General features: G+C 41.1%; 1 protein-coding gene across 1 annotated transcript in view; it reads left to right on the plus strand.

Annotated features, from left to right (window-relative positions):
* The first annotated feature begins 1,467 nt into the window (after positions 1-1,467).
* Positions 1,468-22,426, plus strand: part of sfxn3 (sideroflexin 3) — a 39,156-nt gene continuing 18,197 nt past the window's right edge. Inside the window, exons 1-6 of the mRNA XM_052027629.1 lie at positions 1,468-1,598; positions 8,908-9,077; positions 13,388-13,558; positions 17,023-17,121; positions 18,581-18,656; positions 21,837-21,922. Of these exons, the coding sequence (XP_051883589.1) occupies positions 8,914-9,077; positions 13,388-13,558; positions 17,023-17,121; positions 18,581-18,656; positions 21,837-21,922 (596 nt within the window). The 5' untranslated portion in view covers positions 1,468-1,598; positions 8,908-8,913. The remainder of the gene's footprint in view (positions 1,599-8,907; positions 9,078-13,387; positions 13,559-17,022; positions 17,122-18,580; positions 18,657-21,836; positions 21,923-22,426) is intronic.

Below are 22,426 nucleotides of genomic sequence, written 5' to 3' on the forward strand. Positions count from 1 at the left end.
AAGAAATATTGGATGGATGATTTGGTAATTGATTTGTTATTGTCATATGTACTGAAGTACAGTGAAAAACTTTGCCATCCATACAGATCATTTCACAACATCAATGCATTGAGGTAGTACAAGGGAAAACAATAACTGAATGCAGAATATAGTTACATAGATAGTGCAGTACAGGCAGACAATAGGTGCAAGGGCCATGACGAGGTAGATTGTGAGGTCATGAGTCTATCTTATTGTACAAGGGGCCTGTTCAACAGTCTTATAACAGTGGGATAGAAACTGTCCTTGAGGCTGGTGCTTTCAGACTTTTGTCTCTGCCGTGTTTCGTTTCTGTGCTGTGTAGCAATTTGGTGGGGTTATGGTTGGGTTTTCAGTTGAGGTACTCGCTCCTGGATGTCAAAAGTTAGTGTCCTGCATAAGACAATGGAAAAATGGTCATTCCTGCAAATTGGTTGCAATGAAAGCATGTGGAGCTGACAATGAACCGTCTTGTAATCCCTTTACCTTATTTCATGTACAAGGTCGATATGTGGTAGTCCAGATTGACACTCCCTGGGACCCTACTATTCATGGTGTATGCCCTCACCTCATTTGTGCTCCCAAAATGCATCACTTCACATTTATCAGAATTAGGCTCCAGCTGCCATTTCTCAGCCCATTTCACCAACACATCGATATCACCCTGGATCATCAGACTACCCTCCACACTATCAACAACTCCATTAATCTTTGTGTCATCTGTGAACTCACTGATAGTGCCTCCTGCATCCACATACAAATCATTCATGTATTTTACAAACAGGAAGGGTCTCATCACCGATCCCTGTGGAACATCACTAGACACAGGAATCCAGTTAACAAAAACTACCATCACCGTCTATCTCAAGGTTGGCTTGGCAAACGGCAGTTGGTGGGTAGTTTGAGGTGGTCCAATGCTTGAAGTACAATGTTCACAACACTGCACTGATGAAACATTTCAGAAGCACTTTCTAGGCTGCAAAATTGTGATCATGTTTTTTCTTGTAAAAATTGTGTATAGCATGCTTAAGTTACATTTTTCTTGTGAATGCTGCTTATCTGATGCTAAGTGCCTGTGATGCTGCTATAAGTTTTTCATTGCACTTATGCATACCTGTATATGTGCAAATGACAAAAAACTCGACTTTGAAATTGCTAGCAGTAGGTAAAGTGCTGCATTCAATGCAAAGCCTTGCAAATGTTAAGGACTCCTTTCTGCCAATCCTCTTTAGCAGCTCGCACTGAACAGCCTCCAAATCCACTCTCTTTGATCTGCTCCTCCTCCAGGGTCACAAGCCAGCATCCGATCACCGCGCAAGCTCCTCGTTACCCTTGGTGACGCTTACACTGCCGGCCAACCCGCCCCGCCTGAATGGGCGCGCCCTGGACCCGCCCTTTCCCCCGCCCTGATTGGCCGGCGCTGCCCCGCCCGCCGCACGCTAAGTGGCTGGAGCGGCCTGCCAGTCAGACGGTCGGTGGGTCCGGGTTAGCTGGACTCATAGTTGGTTTAAGGGCCGTGGGGGTGAAGCTGGAGGCTCTGCAGCGCGTCCGTCCTCAGGGGCTTCAATAGGCAGCCACAGGTGAGTCGGAAATCCACCTAGCACCTGGATGTTCTGTAGTAGACAGCCCAGGCCCGCAGCAGGAGCTCCTTTAACTGGGCGGGGCCTGCTGATCTCCTGCAGTCTTTTGACTGCAGTATCGGGAAATGTGCATCCTCCCCAAACTTTCGAAACCGCATCGTTTAGGCTGGGGTCTGCAACTTTCTGTTTCTCTTGAATGGCTTTGTTGAAAGCGCACTGTAAACCCGTCTTGCCTCCTACTCGAGGTTCAAGGTCATGAGTATTATCATGACAGCTAATGCATTGCAGGAGGGCAAACGGTGTTGGGGAAATAGGCAATGAATCTTTGCCTCTAATTGCTTTTTTTATTGTTCTTATTCAATATTTCGAACATGTATGTAATCATGGAGTGCTGGATTTCTAATGGTGTCTGTGCAAAAAGGAGTACGCATTAAATTCAGTGTTGCCCATGAAATTAAAAAAAATCTTATAGAACAGTACAGCACAATACAGGCCCTTTGGCCCACAATGCTGTGCTGACCTTTAAACCTCGCCTAAGACTATCTAACCCCTTCCTCCCACATATCCCTCTATTTTAAATTCCTCCATATGCTTATCTAGCAATCTCTTGAATTTGACCAATGTACCTGCCTCTACCACTGCCCCAGGCAGTGCATACCATGCCCCAACCACTCCCTGGGTTAAAAAAAACCTTCCCCTGATATCTCCCTTGAACTTCCCACCCATTACTTTAAAGCCATGCCCTCTTGTATTGAGCATTGGGAAAGAGGCACTGGCTGTCTATCTATTCCTGTTAATATTTTGTATACCTCTATCATGTATCCTCTCATCCTCCTCCTCTCCAAAGAGTAAAGCCCCAGTCTCTCCTCATAACGCATACTCTCTAATCCTGGTAAATCTCCCCTGCACCCTTTCCAACGCTTCCACATCCTTCCTATAATGTCGTGACCAGAATGGAATACAATACTCTTAAGTGTTCTTCTTCCACTAACACCCAGCAATTAAGCAGTTTAGGAGCTAGCAACTCTCTGATGTTGGCTCCTGCTCAGCTCACTTGGGGCTTGCAGACTTGGATTTCAAGAAAATGTCTCATCGCCTTGAACACCTTTCTACATGTGTATGAACATCCGAGGATGTTGTTGGTAGGCATTTTGGTGGTGATACTGTTAATGAACGTTAGGAGAGACCGATAGCCTTTCTTGTTGGGTACGGGCATTGAGTGGCTCCTGCAGGGAACAAGTGTTACTTGCTGCTCTTCTCCCCAAATCTATGTTCTCCAGATCTTGCTGCTGTATTGTCTGAAGAATTAACAATACAGGTAAAGACTGCAGTAGTCAACAGACATATTCTCTTCTTACATGATAGAGGGAAGGGCATTATTGAAGCTGCTGAAGATAACTGGGCAAGGAATCCTGTACTTTGGAACTCCTACAATGATGTCTTCAGGCTGAGATGACTTGCCTTCAACAGTTGCAAACATCTTTTGTGACTTCAGCCAGTTTTGCTGCTGATGCCAATCGACATCAAATTTTTGGGAAAACTTGGTGCCTCCTGACAGTAAAGGTCACTCTTACCTTACTTCAGTAATTCAGCTCTTGTGCCTATTTTTGGAACTGAATGGTCCTGATAGAGCCTGGACTGAATGACAATGAGCATCTTTAGCACCGCTGACCTTGCCTTCCATTACTTCGACCAAAATAGCGGTGACTGGCCAGGTGCATTTATCGTCCTTTTTGTGGGCAGGATCTTAAACTGTTTTACATCATCGGATAAACAATTGTTACGGAAGGTTTGGAACAGTTTGGCTGGAGACTGGACCAATTCTGGAATAAGGTAATGTCACGAACCAGCAACAAAAGAAAGACACTGAGCATGATTCAGTGTTAAAAACTATTTTATTAATCACTACTTATGATAATACGTAAAATAAAAGTAAAAATGTTAGTATGTTAGAATTCAAAAATGTTAAACCTCGAACGTTAACCCCAAAACTAAACTCGTTGTGTGTGTGGGTGGCAAAGTCCAAAACTCCCAGTTCAGGAATGGTTCTTAAAGTTCAGTTCTGCAAGCCATAAGGTGAAACATGAGCAAGGGCTTCTTCAACAGCCACTCTTGTCTGAAGATAAGACGTAGACGTAGAGAAACATAGAGAGAGTACATACGAAATCCAAATGTTCCACGATGGAACCCAAACGACACTTCAGTGTTTACTCGGTAGTGACTTCCTCACCCTGAAAAGCATCCGAATTGTCGTCGTCCACACACAAATACCTGTTTCCTTCTACAGGTCAGCAACAAAGTGAACTCCACCGGATTACTTCCAACTTCCATACATGGATTTCAGTGGCAGACACAGTTATAGTTTCTCATCCATCGATAGAGAAAACTGGCAGGCTGGTCTCGCTCTCGCTCTCGCTCTCGCTCTCCTGACTTCTTCAACGTCATTACGTCCTTTATCTTCTATTGACGTAAGCACGCCCCACACACACATACACACACACTCTCTATCTTAAAGGGACTTTCACTGAGTCTGTAACAGTCATCACTGTTGCATGTTGGGTAGTTAACTTTCGTTGTGCCCAGGATACTCAGTGCTTATTGACGTCGTGTGGACTGAATCAATGTGGGTGAAGGTAAACATCAGTAATGGTGATCTTTAATAACTCCTTAAGTGAAACACTTCTGGTGGAAGATGGCTGCAAACCACTCAGCCTTGTTCTTTCCAGAGCTACTGGTCTCTACTATCGTTGAGGATGGAGCTACTGAATGACCTCCTCTACCCATTAATTGCTTGATTGTCTACCAGTCCTGACTGGCAGTGGCAGGACCTGATGAATATTGACCCGATGAGCTGGGTAATGAGAATTATTTGCGGTCTTGTTCTGGTGCACCTTCAGCTGACTGTCGTGCATGCAGTCCTGTCCATGCTGTAGCCTCACCAACCTGGCTGTATTTGGAATCTGCTTCTACATTTCTGCATTGAACCAGGATTGGTCATTCAGTTTGAAGGTGAAGAAGGAACGAGAAGTACCTTGGGCCTTGAAATGGTTGTGCCACACAGCGTGATTTACAGTGTGAAGAATGAGATGTAGTCTCTCTAGTAGGACTCTATAGTGGCTCTTCTTAGAGCACAATCATGTACAGGTGCATTCATGATGGTAGGTTGGTGATAATAAGAGTTAATGTATGTGCTATATGTCCTATAGTGACTCTCAGTTATGTAAGAATATGCAAGGCTTATATCTAGGAATTGCATCATGCAGATTTTTTTGTGACAATAAAACCTAATAACAACCACTTCTAGATCAGTTCATGGAAATTTTACCAGGAGCTTCTGTCAGTAGCCAACTTTGCAAACCTGATGCGATTTCTGTGTCGGCTGCACAGGATAACAAACTCTCAATCCAATACTCCTTTCTCACTCCTGTGATGATGTCCTGGGAGGCCTATGAGATAATTAAACTATATTCCTGGTGCTTCCCACAACTCCTGTTCCTCCCTCTCACCCTGCCGTCCTGATTAAATCAATCAGCAGTACTCTAACGGCTTTGAGGAGATAAACATGCTTTTCATGTCATTTAGCTATTTCATAGTGAAATTCTGGTACATATTTACTGTAAAGATATTGTACTTGGTAGTTGAGAACCAAAGAGCAGTCTGCTACTTTTGAAAGGGATTGATGTGGCCTCGGCCTAATCTTTCTTTGGTCCCATCAGGGAGAAGCATTTGTGGCCAGTTTCACCCAACATTTGCTCATAGATCTTAAAATTCGTAAACACCATTGGCGCGTGTACTCTCAACTCAGCACTAGAGTAGGAAATGTGCTTCATTGTTGATAATACTAGCTGTGCATTTACTACTCTTAACAACTTCTGTATCAGGTCAAATGTGTTGACACCACACATGATCATATCTTATACTGATGGAAGTTGAAGTCCACCAGAGGGCAATATTACATTTGCCACCCTCAAGCGTTGTTCCAAATGGAAGACTGAAAATTCGGCATCTTGTGTGATAGGGGTGCTCGGGAAGTGGTCTAGCCCAGCAGATGGAGTTTGATAGATGCTAATACGATCTCAATCAATTTAGATGAAATAAAGGAAGTTAAAGTTAGCACATGATCAAAATGCAGCATATTAGCATTTATCAAAAAGTATTTGAAATACAGAAATGAGGAAATGATGCTTTTCTTATTCAGAATCATAGTCCTGGGTGTTGTTCACTTTTGAGCATGAATATCATTATTAATCTTGGAGTGGGTACAACATCATGTTGGCTCCTAGTGGTGACTGGAGGTGCTTTTCTGTTCCTTTGCGTTCTGGGGTTCTTCTAGCCGTGGTTCCACTCACTAGCAGTTTTGGCTCATGTCCTTGTCATCCACAGTACAAAATTGCTGCCATTGGATCAGAGTGAGACAAAGCCCTGTTCTGCTTCTAAAAGGGAGTTAAAATTGAGGCCCTGGTCTCACTGCACATCCTCAGTTCCTTTGAAGTGAGGTCAATTAAATTGCTCACTATCTCCTGCTATCAAAAAGATGAGTTCCCCCAAGGTATTGAGCATGTTGAAAAGAAAATTCATGCATCATTTCTCTAGTCATGTACCGGAGTTTGTTAGTTTTGGGAAGAGGTCTCAATGGACGTATCTTTAAGAGAGTCGAAATTTCATTGGGATTAAGAATAGTAACGATAGAATGAACTGTCATTGTGTAATGAAATCTTCGGGCATAAAAATTTAATTTGACTCAGGCCATTAATAGCAGAAGCAAAGATGTCAGTTGTTAACATGGAAGAATTAAGAGGATGTTCCTATAAATAATACATATACCATGCTAGCATTTGTGAAAATCTGTTTCCAACTGAAGAATGTTTTTGGAAGAGTGAATTCAATGGGATAAATAAAGGCATGACAGGATATATTAATCTCCAGTTGGACCTCCAATGTGAAATTGCCACTGAGTCCACACCCATCAAGACAGCTTTAGTATTTTCATTGCTGTTACTCTGGACATGCTGCCCCCTCCCATCCCTCCCTTAATCAAAGGTTTCAAATGTCTTATTGCCACTGTACGTACAAATTACAATCTCTTCTGTCCTGTGTGTGTATTTGTAATCCTGCAGATGCTGCAGTCATCCACAATTACTGGTTTCAATAAGTCTTCCTTTATTGGCATATTATTGTAGTTGACCTAATGGACTAGGTATCAGTATCAATAACGCTGAGGTGCAGCGATTGTGTTGTTGTGGTCATTTCTTGTGACAGACTGGAGCGGACACAATATTGAATGATTTCACACTAGCTGCTGCAGAAGAGTATAGGATAAGATATCTTTATTAGTCACATGTACATTGAAACACACAATGAAATGCATCTTTTGCTTAGTGTTATGGGGGCAGCCTGCAAGTGTCACCACGCTTCCGGCGCCAACATAGCCAACCTGGAGGAAACCCACACAGACATGGGGAGAACGTACAAACTCCTCACAGACAGTGGCTGGAATTGAACCCGGGTCGCTGGCGCTGTAAAGCGTTATGCTAACTGCTACACGACCGTGCCTGCCCTATACAGGGCAGAGTTAATTTGAGATTTATTGCATTCTCCAAATTTTTAGCCATTTTCTGTTTTTTCAGATTTCTTTCAGCCAAGTTATATTTTAATTCTGTTTATTTTGATATCCACCCATAAGGAAGTGGCTGTCATTTTAAATTTTGGTCACTGGCTTATTCAGTGTTCATCTTAGACGTATAGTAGCTGCTCATGTCTTTCCCTTTCTTTCTAATCTCCGCCAGTCCTATAATCCTTTCAGATCTCTGCAGTTTCCTAGTTGTGAACTCTTAAGCATCTCAGAATTTAATCACTTCACCTATGGGAGTCACACCTTCAGCTGCCGAGCCCCAAAGCAGTGGAACTTTCTCCCAAACTTGGCCATTCTACTACCCACTTTTCTTCCTTAAATATTTATCTGCTTGATCAATCCTTTGCCTTATTATGTTGCTTGATATGAATTATTATTTTTGGTAATGAAAGTTTTTTTTAACTACATTGAATGGTGATATCTAAATGGAAGTTTATTGAACCATTTGAGATGCTATTGATAAACCTCGATTTATCTTGATATTCTGTCTCTGACAGTACATTTAATTGCAGAATTCACTGAGATATGATGTGTTAGAGCTATTTTGCATAATAGCATGCTTTTTCCTGGAGATGGTGCATTAATCCAAAATTTGCATCTGAGAGACTTTCTTTGACTGCAGTATCCTCATATGTATTTGCCTGTTGTATTTGGTTTTTGAGAGCTGTGTTCTTGATCTGGTCAAGTTTCTAAGGCTATAAAACCCATATCTCTGAGCGCACACAGTTATCATTACCTGATCGTATCTTGATTGCATTTCAGTATCAGGATAGGAATATCTATTATTCTCTTTATTTGAGGGGCAGTGTTTACATTAGATATGCTACCCTAGATCTGCTGTTTTGGTTTTGTTGCTACTTACTTTTCTTAATAAATCTGCATCATAGTACATAGTCCACTTCCTGGTTTAATAGTGTTTGTCCTGCTGCTTTCAGAAGTATTGGAAACCCTGCCTGGGCATATGGTTTAACCAGTAACATACTTACTATTTCTGTTGAGTCTTTGACCTTGCTATATTGTTCAACCGTTGGGTTGATAAAGGCAGACCTCACTTCTGGGAATTCTCTTTAACACTGAACACAGAAAGCATATGATGATTGCATTTTTGTACAATGGTATTGATTTATGATTGTCACATGTACCGAGATACAGTGAAAAGCTTTTGTTTGTATGTCATCCAGACAGATCTTGCTATACGTAAGTATATTGAGGCAGTAAAAAGAAAAACAGAATGCCGAATATAGTATTGCAGTTACAGAGAACGTGCAGTGCAGCTAGACAAATAAAGGGTAAGGGCCACAGTGAGGTAGACTGAGAGATCAAGAGTTCATCTTTTAGGGTATGAGGGGGGCCTTTCAAGAGTCTGATAACAGCGGGATAGAAGCTGTCTTTGAGTCTGGTGGTACGTGCTCTCAAGCTTTTGTATCTTCTGTCCACTGGGAGAGGGAATTAATAGTGTATAAAATGTTAATCTTGTATTTCTAATTAAGAATTTTCCTGTTTGAAAATCTGAACAAAATTTAGATAATGTTAAATTAATTCCACTATTATTTAGTAATTGTAGCACACAAAAGCAAAACAATCCAAATTTCTAAGCATCTTGCGAGAAAGTAATTCTGCATTCATTGTCCTTGTGGCAATTCACCATTAGTCTTTTGTTATATTTTCTTTCTTTAGTGTAAAATGACTGGACAGTTGAGATCTGACATCAATTTAAATGAGCCACGATGGGACCAGGGGACCTTCATAGGAAGAGCCAAGCACTTCTTCATGGTGACTGACCCTCGCAACGTTCTGGCCTCTAGTGAAGCGCTGGAGGCAGCCAAGACTATTATCAAGAACTATAAGTAAGGAATATAAGACTATATAGACTATGTAAGACTATAAGGTTATAAGCAGGCCTGTAGGCAATGTAAACAGGATAATGTCATGTAAACTCATCTCTTTATCAACTACAGACAGGGCTGATGAAGTCCTGATGAAGGGTCTCAGCCTGAAACGTCGACTGTTTATTTCCCTCCAGGGATGCTGCCTGACCTGCTGAGTTCCTCCAGCACTTTTTACGTATTGCTCCAGATTCCAGCATCTGCAGAATTTTTTGTGTCTCAATGGGGCGCAATGTTACATTTGATAATTATTTCTAAGATATTCTCTGATTTTCTTTCTAATGGAATTTTTCTTTTGTTCCTCTCCTTCATAGGGTTAAGGTGAGAGGGATGAGGTTTAAAGGGAATCTGAGGGGTAAATTTTTCACACAATGAGTAGTTGGTATCTGGAATGAGCTGCCAGAGGGGGTGGTGGAGGCAGGAACAGTAACAGCATTTAAGAGGCATCTGGACAGGTACTTGAATGAGCAGGGCATAGACAGAGACGGAATTAATGTAGGTGTGGGATTAGTATAAATAGGTCTGATGGTTGGCATGGACATGGTGGGCTGAAGGGCCTGTTTCCATGCTGTACAACTGACTTCTGCACCTCCATCTAGATGAACTCATTGTAATAGTCAATATGCACATAAGGTTTCGCCAGCAGGAATTCAGTAAACGTTCAGCTTGGTGGCATTAGCTGGGAATAAAGATATGGATGGGGCACCAAAATAATTCCCCTTGGTTTCTCTTCATGCCATGTCATCTTTTACATTCACGTGAATGGACCCATGACAATTAAGAACAGAGCAATGCAAAAAGCTCTGGAGGAACTCAGCAGATCTGGAGATGAAGGGTCTCAACTTGAAACGTCGACTGTCCATTTCCCTGCATAGATGCTGCCTGACCCTCCTGAGTTCCTCCAGCACCTTTTGTGTTGCTGCAGATTCCAGCATCTGCAGTCCCTTGTATCTGCCACAGTTAAGAACTTTTGCAGTACCTCACAATGTGTGAGCCTAGATTATGGGTTTAAATTGAGCTGGGATAGGTCATGAACCCATGGCTCACGTATTTGATTTTGGTTTATTATTGTCACATGTACCTAGGTCCAGTGAAAAACTTGTCTGGCATTGCATTCATACAGATTAATTCATTACACAGTGCACTGAGGTAGTACAAGGTAAAACAATGACAGAATGCAGAATGAAGTGTAGCAGCTACAGAGAAAGTGCAGTGCAGATAGACAATAAGGTGCAAGGTCACAATGAGATAGGCTGTGAGGTCAAGAGTCTATCTTATCATAATAGACCTTGTGAGAGATACTACTGAGATATAAGGTGGCAATAATTGGTTAAGAGGAATGAAATTACCTCCCCGCCTCAATACTGCAGCATTAAAACATGGTAAATAGTTAAAAATGGACAGACTGCAAGGAGACCTTGTGTGGTAAACTGTGGCGAATGACCAGAGCACTCCATTGTCCATTTCAAAAAAAAAGGCTCAGCATTCCTGCTTCTGTTGTCTGTCCAAAGATTTGTGCTGAATAATTGGATTCAGGGTTTTAATTCCCATATCCAAATTGACTGCCAACGCTTCCTGTCTAGACTTGCATAGCTCCTTGGCTAAGAGCCAGAGGGCATCTAGTACTTGTTAAGGAAAAATGTTTGATATGGATATGAGTTACCTTGATGACTGACTATCTGTTGGCCTGATGGTATACCTGCTAACACAGCTTTTGAAACTGTTTCACTCTGCTCCAGCACTAAACTCTGATAATTTTTATATGATAAAATAACACAATACGACTTCTGATCCAATGTTACCATGATGTCAGCTGACTAGAATGCACCTTTGGAAAATGTGGAACCAAATATTTGATTGCACAGTTGCTTTCCTCTACTGGCTAACAACGAGAAATTTGACAAAGTGACTATCTATCATTTTGCTAATTGTCCACTATTTACAGCTAAAAATGCTAATGTCTGGCCATGGGCTTAAGGGAGGAATCCAATCTTCTGGTTCTTTTTAAAGCAGTCAAACTGATTAAGAATCTTGAACCTACCTGTAGTCACTCTTTCCCTATGGTGCAGCAGTGTAAATTAATAAAGTTAATTGATTGGTAGAAACTTTCCATTCTTTGTGGAGGATGTGGGCTGACATTTATTACTGTAGGGTGAAATTTAAAACATTTACCAAGACGTTACCATGACCTGAATACCTGCATTTAGTATGGCATGCTGCAGTATTACGTAAACTATCCAATTTTTTTAATTATCTGTCACTTGGTTCAGTTTCAGTAATCATATTCTTTAATAGATTTTTTTTAAAAAAGGGGTCTGATTGTGTTTTGAAATCTTAAAGTAAAACATAAGGCTACTATACTGTTTCATTTTCCGTGAAAACTCTTGAATAAAGCTACACTTTATCTTGCTGCCAAATGAAAAATTGATGAGGTATTGCCTACCATGTAATTTGATATAATATTAAGAGCTCATGTTATTTCATTCTGCTGTAAGAGAGGCAATGACTGTTTTTGTTTATTCCACTTGCAATAGTATATCCTCATTAACTTACAGTCTGAAGGAGAAAGCAGGGTAAACAACAGCTGAGAGGTTGGGAGCGGTATGCCTCTAGTGGTTGGCAGACTCCTCACAACCATTTTTCCATGAAAAAAAACTGGGCTGAATTGAGGCCTCAGTGATGAGTAAGCCTCAGGTTTCATACAAAAAGGTCCAGTCTCTGGAATGCCATGATGGTCTTTGTAGGGAGAGTTGGACGTTCAGTAACATCTTATAACCTGTTAAAATTGCTTTAAATAAAGAAAGAAAATAAAAGTAATTAAAGAGCACTAAAACACTGGTAAATTCAAAAGTCCATCAAAATAAAGTCCAATGGATAAAAAGAAACGTATACCTTTGGCTCTGTCATACCATTCCCCTTCTCCTCTTAATACTGGCCGTCTCCCCTCGCCGTTTTCAGTCTCGATACAGGGTTTTGACCCAAAATGTCAACAATTCCTTTCCCCTCTACAGATGCTACTCGACCTGCTGAGTTCTTCCAGCAGATTGTTTGTTGCTATACGTTCTTGCATACCTTTTCGCAACTGATCTACCCTACACGGAACCCCCATTCAAATTGATAGAGTTGCTACCATTTTGCCAGACTTGGTGGGCATGAAATTACACCAGCAGATTCCCCAACATAATACTGGAGAACCTCGGCATGTTCAGGCTCTGTTGTTGGACTTGTTTTGGAGTGGTGCAACAGGTTCATTGGCATCTGCCTGTCTATGCATCCCAGACATGTGATGGGCCTGCATTTGTCTGGGGTTTGTCACCTGGAAATTTCTGAACGTGGTGGACCTTTCACAACTACTAGACATAGCCAGGTTGACTCAGCCCATATATTGAAGGACTGGAGCACCTATCTGAAGATATGGATGCAAAAATTTGAAGTCTCAGTGCCTGGTTTTCAGGCACCTTTTTCCAATAAGGTGGGTGCAAAGCATGTGTTATTTCAAGCCAGGAGTACATTTCCTGCCTTATTGATCTTGATCTGAATCCAGAGCCCATTCCAATAATAGACATTGGACCCTTTGCTACACAGTAAGGGGCTCTGAGCACCTATTTAATGTATCCTGCAGCTGACAAGTGTCAGTATCCAGGTAAAACAAGGTTACAGGCGACCTGTAAAGTGAATGTTGCAGTTCAGAACTAACATATTGAGCATGAAGCTGCTCACCCTCGCAACCAACAATCTGCTGGAGGAATTCAACGGGTTGAGCAGCATCTGTGGGAGGAAAGGAATTTTTGATGTTTTGGCTTGAAGCCCTGCATCAGGTGTGGACAATTCCTCCCACCACCCCCCCCCCCCCCCCCCCCCCCCCACAGATGCTGCTCGACCTGCTGAGTTCCTCCAGCAGATTGTTTGTTGCTCCAAACTCCAGCATCCGCAGTCTCTCGTGTCTCCATGTTGAGCATGGAGTTCTGAGCCGTGAAGTGCAGGATTGCTCTTCCTGACCCCACGTTAAAAGACAGTTGCCCACACCCATTACTTTCATGCAAGCATGCTTGCACAAAGCATTTGAAAACTGAGTGCAAAATGTGGAACTTGTGTTAGTTGTCAGGAAGTGACTTTTTTTTTGACACTTGTGACCAGCATCTAAATTAAAATGTTTCATTTACTTAATGAGAATTAAATCCTTAAGAAAATTGTCTTTGTTATTATATTATCTGTAGCTTTTGTTTTGTACTGCATGCATACAATTCCAGCTTTTTTTTGATTTTCCTCAGGCATGGCAAGATCCAGCCAGGACTGACTGAAGATGAGCTCTGGCAAGCAAAGTACCTCTATGATTCCGCTTTTCATCCAGACACAGGGGAGAAAATGATTCTGATTGGCCGTATGTCTGCGCAGGTTCCGATGAATATGTCGATAACTGGCTGCATGCTGACATTTTACAGGTAAGTTTCAAAAGTAACTTGTTTTCGCTTCTCCCCAGTTCTGATGAAGGGCCTTCGACCTGAAGCCATAACTTTGCTTCTCATTCTGCAGATGCTGCCTGATCTGCTGGGTGTTTCCAGCATTCTCTGCTTTTTCAGATTTTCAGCCTGCAGTTATTTGATTTGCCATGCCAGTCTTGTACAGCTGTGTGTTCACAAGCTGCTTATAATTATATCCATCCATTGAAGGCATAACACTAGAATCAAACAAGCCCAGTTGATATTGTAGAATGGGGTGTATGTTTCCACTCTGACCTTCCTTGCTACATTGTTCACCTTGGGGACATCAAACTCTTCTGCCAATTGGACTAAAATATGATACAGCTGGTTATGACAAATAAGTCACAAATGACTTCTGGACAAATGACCTTATAGAGGTATATAAAGGGCATAGATGAGGTGAATAGTCACAAGTCTTTTTCCAAGCGTAAGGGAGTCTAAAACTAGAGGGCATAGATTTAAGGTGCAAGAGGAAAAATTTAAAGAGGAACTGAGGGGCAAGTTTTTGACACAAAGGATGGTAGGTATGTGGGATGAGCTGCCAGAGGAAGTGGAAGAGGTGGGTACAATTTTGTTTAAAAGCCATTTAGACAGGTATATGGATAAGCTTCAGAGAGATATGGACCAAATGCAGGCAACTTGGTCAGCATGGAAGAGTTGAGCCGAAGGGCCTGTTGTCCATGCTGTATGCATCTGATTCTAAGTAATCTGGAATTTGCTGATGTAATGACCACAAAGCTGTCAGTGCTCATTATGATTGCTATAAAATCGATAGCAACTTCTGCACATGCATTGTTAAACGTAGAAACTGGTCAGTAACAATTGCTCCTCCACAGAGTGCACGTACACAGAATCAGTGATCTGAACTGCATCGTTGTATACTATTCTCACTGTAAAAACCATTGTGGGTTTTATTTTGAAGGAGTTGTAACAATGTTTTCAATCACATGCAAAGAGGTAAAATAAGATTTCTTTATTAGTCACATGTACATCGACACACACAGCGAAATGCATCATTTGCGTAGAGTGTTCTGGGGGCAGCCCGCAAGTGTCGCCACGCTTCCGGCGCCAACATAGCATGCCCACAACTTCCTAACCCGTACATCTTTGGAATGTGGGAGGAAACCGGGGCACCCGGAGGAAACCCACGCAGAAGCAGGGAGAACGTACAAGCTCCTTACAGACAGTGGCCGGAATTGAACCTGGGTCGCTTGAACCAGGAATTGAACCCGGATAATTACTGCTGAACCACCTCTCTGGCCCTGAAAGGCTGTTTATAAGCATGGAGTTTCCTTCTCCCCTTCCATGATAAGAACAACATAAGCAGTTACCATTTTCCTCACCAACCACGTTTTATTTTTGAAGTTTGGTGACATGATGGTGCAGCAGTTAGTCCCATTGCTGCCACACAGCTCCAACAACCTGGCTTCCATTCCAACCTGGGTGGAGTTTGCATGTTCTTCTTGTGACCACTTGGGTTTTCCTTATTTTCTCTGTTCTTTCTCCCCACACATCCCAAAGCTGCTTGGGAAGTTAATTGGCTGCAATAAATTGCCCCTCGACTTGGTTGGTGACAGGAGAATTGGGTGGGGGTGAAATTGATGAGCATGTGAGAGAGAATTGATTACCGGGCAATAAGTGGGGGAGTAGCACTGATGGGGATGTCCAGAGAGCTGGCGTAGACTTGATGGGCTGAAAAACTTCCTTCTGTGTCATAAGAAAATATGCAAATAACATGAAGTGTAAGGGCTGCTAGTATCCCACTTTAATGTGTCATTTCAAAGATGATAACTCCAATAATGAAACACTCGTCCCGAGTCACTCCTTGGACAGGAATGGAAAACATCTTTTCTCCCACATACACCCAACTGAGAAAGATCCTTGAAGCCAGCATCATATTAATTAAAAGTTGCTTCTTGTATGTCATACCTTGATGGAAGGGAGTTATTTTCTTTATGGTCGAAAGTCAACTTAGTATTGTCTGATAAAAGTAGGACTGCATTTGGACAGGTAGGAACAAGATAGATGACACATTACAAGCTGGTGATTGCTGATTTCCTGCTCTGTAAGGATTCAGAACTATGCTTATCCTTGTTGGGAAAAGTAAAGTGGGTTTCCTTGAAGTTGACTTCATAAGGACATAAGAAAAAGGATCAGGAGTAGGCCATCCAACCCTTCAAGTCTGGTGCACTATTCGTCAAAATCATCGCTCATCATCCACCTCATCACCATATTCCAGCACAATCCATAACTCCTGATTTCCTCACTATGTTTTGAATGTACACAATGACTTGAGACTCCATATCCCTTTGGAATAGAGAAGGTAAACCACCCTCTAAGAGTAGAAATTTCTCCTCATCTCAGACCTAGATGGCCCTTCCCGATTCTGAAACTGTGCCAGCTGGTCCTGGGTTCCTCAGCCATGGGAAACATCATCTTTCCTGCATCTAGTCTATCAAGCCCCTAAAGAATTTTGTATGCTTTGATGAGACCTCCTTTCATTCATCTGAATCTAGTCCCAGTCTACTCAATCTCTCCTCAACAGCAAACCCACTGTCCCTGAAACCAGCCTCGTGGATCTCTATTGAACATCCCTTCTCAGGTAAGGAGACCAAAACTCTCGGCAATATTCCAGGTGTGGTTCAGCCAATTGCAGTAAGATTTCAATATTCCAGTATGCAGTTCCTGTTGTAATTAAGGCTTACCTAACATTTGCCCTTTGAATCACCTGCTGCCTCTGCATGTTGGCTTTAGGCATAAACACACTTGGATCCCTTTGCACAACAACACTTAATCTTTCACCACTTTACAAGTACTCTGACTTTCTGTCACCTACACCAAAGCGGACAGTCTCACAGTTTTTGACAGTGTATTCCATTTTCCATGTTTTTGCTGCCTCACTTAGTTTGTCCGTAGCCCCTTGAAGCCTCCTTACTTCCTTGTTCAGTATCATAATGATCACAAGTCAGTGATGGAAATTGTGACCAAACCAATCCCTCATTACGTCAGGACATGCTGGCTGGCTGTATCCTGACAAGTAATATGAAGCTTATTAATAGTGTCTGCTTGAGGACTATGCAGTTTTAATTTGGAGACCCATAATCTTAGTCTGATCTGCAGTCAAGCAGTCATAATTTAACTGATTGGGTTTTATCCTTGTGTGAACAGAAAATGCTCTCTTGGATATTTCGCAGTACCCTGCTGGGATCTCTTAAACAAGATAAATTTTAGTGCATTTCAGACCCCTAGCAAACAAATCTATCAAGGTAATAGGACTGAAAAATAATTATGTTATCGTATCTATCAAAACAAGTAAGTCATGAAGAGAATGGAGCATATAATAGCTGACATCCTGCACATATTTATGGATGATGACAAGCTGCTGTGCTCAGAGTGTGATTCATTTGATTATTGTTTGTTGACAGGACAACCCCAGCAGTAGTCTTTTGGCAATGGGCCAACCAGTCCTTCAATGCAATCGTTAACTACACCAACAGAAGTGGAGACGCACCGCTGACAGTAGGGTAGGCAACTCTGGAATAATTCCAGTAAAGTTAAAGCTGCAGATGTGATTCAATTTTACATTAAAGCTCTTCCTTCATTTGCGTTTTTCCCATCTGCATTCTTGCTATTTTCTTTCAGTGATAAATCGCAGCCTTGCTCCATGGTTGCTGTGCTTGGTAAATATTTGTGGATTGCTGTAAATGGAGGGGAGAAAAAACTATATGGTTCTTTATATTCAATGATGTTGCATAGAAAATGCCAATACTTGCTGGAAATAACATTGATGATCGCATACTTCTAGGGTTCATTTATAATCCTAACCTCAAAAGATATTTGTTTCTGTGTAACACACTAGGAAATAAGTGTGCATGTGCAAATATGTGAAAATAGCTTCTATGAAGAATCATAATCAATTTGATATTAAAAAGTGTCTGAGCAGGCGACTGATCTATCAATACAGTAGTATTTTGAGATTTTTACAGAAGGAAAAGTAAGTGTCATTTGATTTACGGTGAACATTTTCTGCTACTTTTTGATCTCACTGGCAGATGCCAGTGGTTCCAAATGTGGAAGACTTGTACTTACTGAATGGCACTGCGAAGTCTGACAGTGTGCTCCGTCTCTGGACTCTGCGTGGAGTTTAAAGGCAGAGCTCTGTCTTTCTGAGCTTCTCCAAGGTTTGCACAGGGGTATCGCCTCCTGGATCCTGTACTGGGTTGGACCTTGTGCAGAATCTGTGACCCCATTGATTTCAACAGTCCTTGTGGCATTGAGGATGTTAAGTGGAAGACACATTCCTTTTGCTTTTAATCATTCATTGCATTTTGACCCAATTATTTAAAAATAATTTAAAGAAGTTAAAGATCATTATTTATTACACTATTAATAGTTTTTAAATGTCTCTGAATGCTAGTGACATTTTAAAAACTATTTAAAAATCCTTCAAAGTTTTTACAGTTTTCAAAGCTTGGGTGTTTGCTGGCTGTTAAAGCTTTCTGTAGGTTTTGAGCTCAATCAGTGTGGTGTTGGATGCACTGCTGCTTTTCAAACCACACAACTTTAGGCCAAAAAAGAGGATGCACATCATTTGCAAACAGGCACTAGATCACCATGGGTTTAAGGTCAGTAATATTTGGTTCATTATGTAGGTCTCTATGTAGGTTATACATAGAGTTGAATATATTGTTGTACAATTTGATGTATAACTTTCATTCCGAAATTGCCGGCTACTGCTGATTGTGTTCTGTTTCTGGACTGGATTTGCACTTTTCATATTCATTTTTATTTTGGGCCCTTGATATAAAGAAACAAGAAAATAATACCTACTGTCTTATTCTGGTTTAAGTTAAAAGCCAGGTCCTAAGGTTTGGAGCTCCAAACACTAAACCTAATTTAAGATAATTCTTGGCTAGAGGAGCTTATTACTTGAAAAAGTAGTTTGTATTCACTCTAAATGTCTTTTCCTTTAACCCAATATAGCCAACTGGGCACGGCATACATCAGTGCAACTACAGGGGCAGTGGTCACAGCTCTTGGGCTGAAGTCTCTCACTAAGGTAATATCAAGTTCAAGTTTATTATCATGGGCATACATACCCAGGGTCTAAATGCCATGAAAATTAGCCTTTTGCAGCAGAGAAACAGTACATTACAAACATAAGTTAACATAAACTTAAATGAACATAAATTATACATAACTTGCACAACACAATCAAAATATACATAATGACAGTAGTACAAGTTTTGAGAGAGAGAGCAAAGAAATATAGTCTGAGGTAGTGTTAGGGTTTTTCAGGTTGGTTTAAGAACCTGATGGCAGTGGGGAAGAAGCTGTTGTTGAACCTTGAGGTGGGGTCTTCAGGCTCCTGTACCTCCTGCCTGATGACAGCATGGAGAAGAGGGCATGGTCCGGATGGTGGAAGTCCTTAATGATGGATGTCACCTTCCTGAGACACTGCCTCTTGTAGATGTCCTCGATGGTGGGGAGAGCTGTACCCGTGATGGAACTGGCTGAGTCCACTGCTCTCTGTAGCCTCTTTCATTCTTGTGCATTGGAGTTTCCACACCAGGCCGTGATGCAACCATTCAGAATGCCTTTCACTGTACATCTGTAGAAGTTTGTCAGAATCTAAAATTAGTAAGTGTATTTGTTTACCTTGTTAGTATTGGCAGATTCAGCCAAAAAGAGAGAATTTTCATCTTTGCAGAAATTTTAGCACATTATCATTTTTAGATGAATTGCTTATTGTTTGTGTTCTTGATCTCTGGGTTAAAGAGCTGGAACCTGCTACTTGTCTCAAAAGTGGGGTTTACTGAGGATGGTCAAGACTGGCAAACATTGCACATGTCCTGAAAATAAATGCTGCTGGAAGAAATTTGAAAGCATCAAGACAATTATGATACATGTTAATTTTCTGCCAGTTTGGTACAGATAAGAGGATTTAATATTTACAAAGGATCATAAATGGATTTAATAGAATCTATTAACCTTTGACAACATTATTGGTGATCAAGAGGATTTAATTTCAGAGTTACAGGCATGCCTTTACTAATTGCCTCACACAAACAATTGTGTAAAGGCAAGCAATGATTCTTCTTGGAAAATCAGAAAAAACTGCATCTGCTGGAAACCTGAAACGAAAATTTCAGGTGAAGGATCCTTCATCAGAAGTGTGTCACCTTCTCAGTTTGACGAGGGGTCTTCCACCTGAAACGTTGCCTCTTGTTTCTCTTCCCACAGATGTGGCCTGACCTCCTGAGTATTTCCAGCATTTTCTGTTTTTTTTTAATTATGTGATTCTTTTTTCCTTTTGACCAGTGAAGGGAGAGAAAGAAAGCTGCAGCACAGGTGTGGTTGGTTGTTGTCTTGTACAATTACATTGCCTTGTGCATGCATAAGAACAGCTAATACAGCACAGGAGACAGCCCCCCGTCCCAGTGTCTGTGCCGACTAGGAATCAGATCCAAATTGATCCCATCTGCCCCCACGTGGTCTATATCCCTCCATTCCCTGCCTAGTCATGTGCCTGTCTAAGTACCTCTTTTAAAAAAAAGGTAGTAAGAGTTGGCCGCAGGGCCCTGGAAATCCAATGTTCAATAAGATCAACTTTCCTGCCTAATACCCAACTCCTTTAGTACCCAAAAATCTGTTCATCATCGTGTTGAAAAGTCCCTCGTTAATTGTGGTTGCTACGCACAGCCTTCTGCTTGGAGAATTTCAAAGATTTACAATACTCTGAGTTAAGAAATTTATCCTCATCTGTATTTTAAATGACTTGCTGCTCTTCCTGAGACTATTTTTAGCTTCCCTAGCTCGACAGAACAGCCTGTGGCATCCATTACATCAGCTTGAAAGGTTTCAATGAAATCATTAAGTTTACTCGATCTTTCCTCGTCTGACAGCCTCAAGCCAAGTATTCGCTCAGGCATAGTTTCATCTTTAAAAGTAACCACTTCACGGTCAGGATGTATTGTTTTTTTTAAAGGAGACCCCCTTGATATTGTTACTTGGTATTGCTTTTAATATTGGTCAGATTTTATCCTGCATGAAACTAGAATTTCTCCTTTTTAATGATTTCCTCTAAAATTTGTGATCAAAACCAAAGTCTGCATCCTTGAAGCTTTTAGTTGGTGTGGATTTGATTTTGTTAAAGAGTTGCTGAATAGAGGAAGTTCTGCCCAGTTGTATTAGAAAATGTCCTTTGAAAATTATTGAGTTGAAGCTCATCCCTTTCTCATGAAGTAGGAAGATTGGAACAAAAAACCAGATGTTGGGAATTCTGAAATAACAGAAGGTGCTGAAAACTCTCAGCATCTGGCCATATATTATCTGTGGAAAGGTAAATAGAGTTGGTTTTTCTGATCTGTGACCCTTCATGAGAACTGAAGTGAGAAAACAAGTACATTTTAAGTTTCAGAGGGTCTTCCTGACTCAACGTGAATTGGAGGTTCATTCAGAGAATTGGCACAGGTACGATGGCAGAATAATCTCTTTCCCCGGTATGTGTTAAGAATAAATTGGATAGATACATGGATGGGAGAGGTCTGGAAGGTTATGGACTGGGTTCAGGTAAATGGGACTAGCGGAATAAAGTTTCGGCACAGACTAGAAGGGCTGAATGGCCTGATTTCCGTGCTGTAGTGTTCTATGGTTCTATGGTGTTCCTAACTGTTGAAGGAATGATGTGAAGGTTACGGTGCTAGCAGAACTGTGAGCCATTTTACCTCTCATGAGACCATGTAACGTATGAGGTTTCAAGTCAAGTCGAGTCGAGTCAAGTTTATTGTCATGTGCACAAGAATATATGTATGCAATGAGAAACTTACTTGCAGCAGTATCACAGGCATATAGCATTTGAGATGCAACATTCACAAGAAAACCATAAATTAAACATAAATTATACAAGAAAGAACACAATTAGAACAAAACAAAGAGTCCATTGTAGTGCAAAGTGGTCATAGTGTTGCTATATTGAGGTGGTGATTAGGGTTGTTCAGGTTGGTTCAAGAACCGAATGGTTGAAGGGAAGTCGCTGTTCTTGAACCTGGTGGTGTGGGACTTGATCTGGTTTGTACTAAAGCAAACAATCTAAAAGCAGGAAATACTCAACAGGTTTGAAAGTATTAGTAAAAATACAGCTATTGTTTTGGGTAACTGACTGTTCAGCAGAAAGATTAATTTTGTCCATAATCATTGAAGGTTAACCATGTGCACTTTTTCTTTTTCTTTCCTGAAGCATTTGCCTTCCCTGATTTCTCGTTTTGTGCCCTTTGCTGCAGTAGCTGCTGCCAACTGCATCAATATCCCTCTCATGCGACAGAGGTAAGACTGCTGCAAAATAGACCTAGTGATAGTGTTGTTGGGAGAGGGGTGGGTAGCAAATGTTGGAAAATCTGATACAAATATGTAAAATGTGTGGAAATACGGATATCCATCAGCATGGAAAATGAGGTGCAACTTAAAGAATAAAACACTTTGTTACTGAAATGCAGTAAAGAGAAGGGTGGAAATTGGGGATCCAGAATTGCCAGCAGTTATCACACTGATATAGTTTAATAGTTAGATAATTATTTAGTTAACAAAGCAGAAAGCGGTGACAAATTAATGTAGGTGGAGAAAATTGGACTAAGAAATTCAATCCAAAATTAGAACAATGGAAGACATTTTTAGGAGATAAAGTAATTTTTGGAGTCAAAAACAAATGGCTTTTTTGATGTCAAAAACTGATGTTATTTTGGATGTCCAACATTAATGAAAAGACTAGTATTTATTTTTCAGCCCACTATTACATTTCTCAAGATTCTTGTAACCTTGAAGTGCAAAATA

This window comes from Pristis pectinata, chromosome 12 (assembly GCF_009764475.1).
Source record: "Pristis pectinata isolate sPriPec2 chromosome 12, sPriPec2.1.pri, whole genome shotgun sequence".
Lineage (NCBI taxonomy): Eukaryota > Metazoa > Chordata > Chondrichthyes > Rhinopristiformes > Pristidae > Pristis > Pristis pectinata.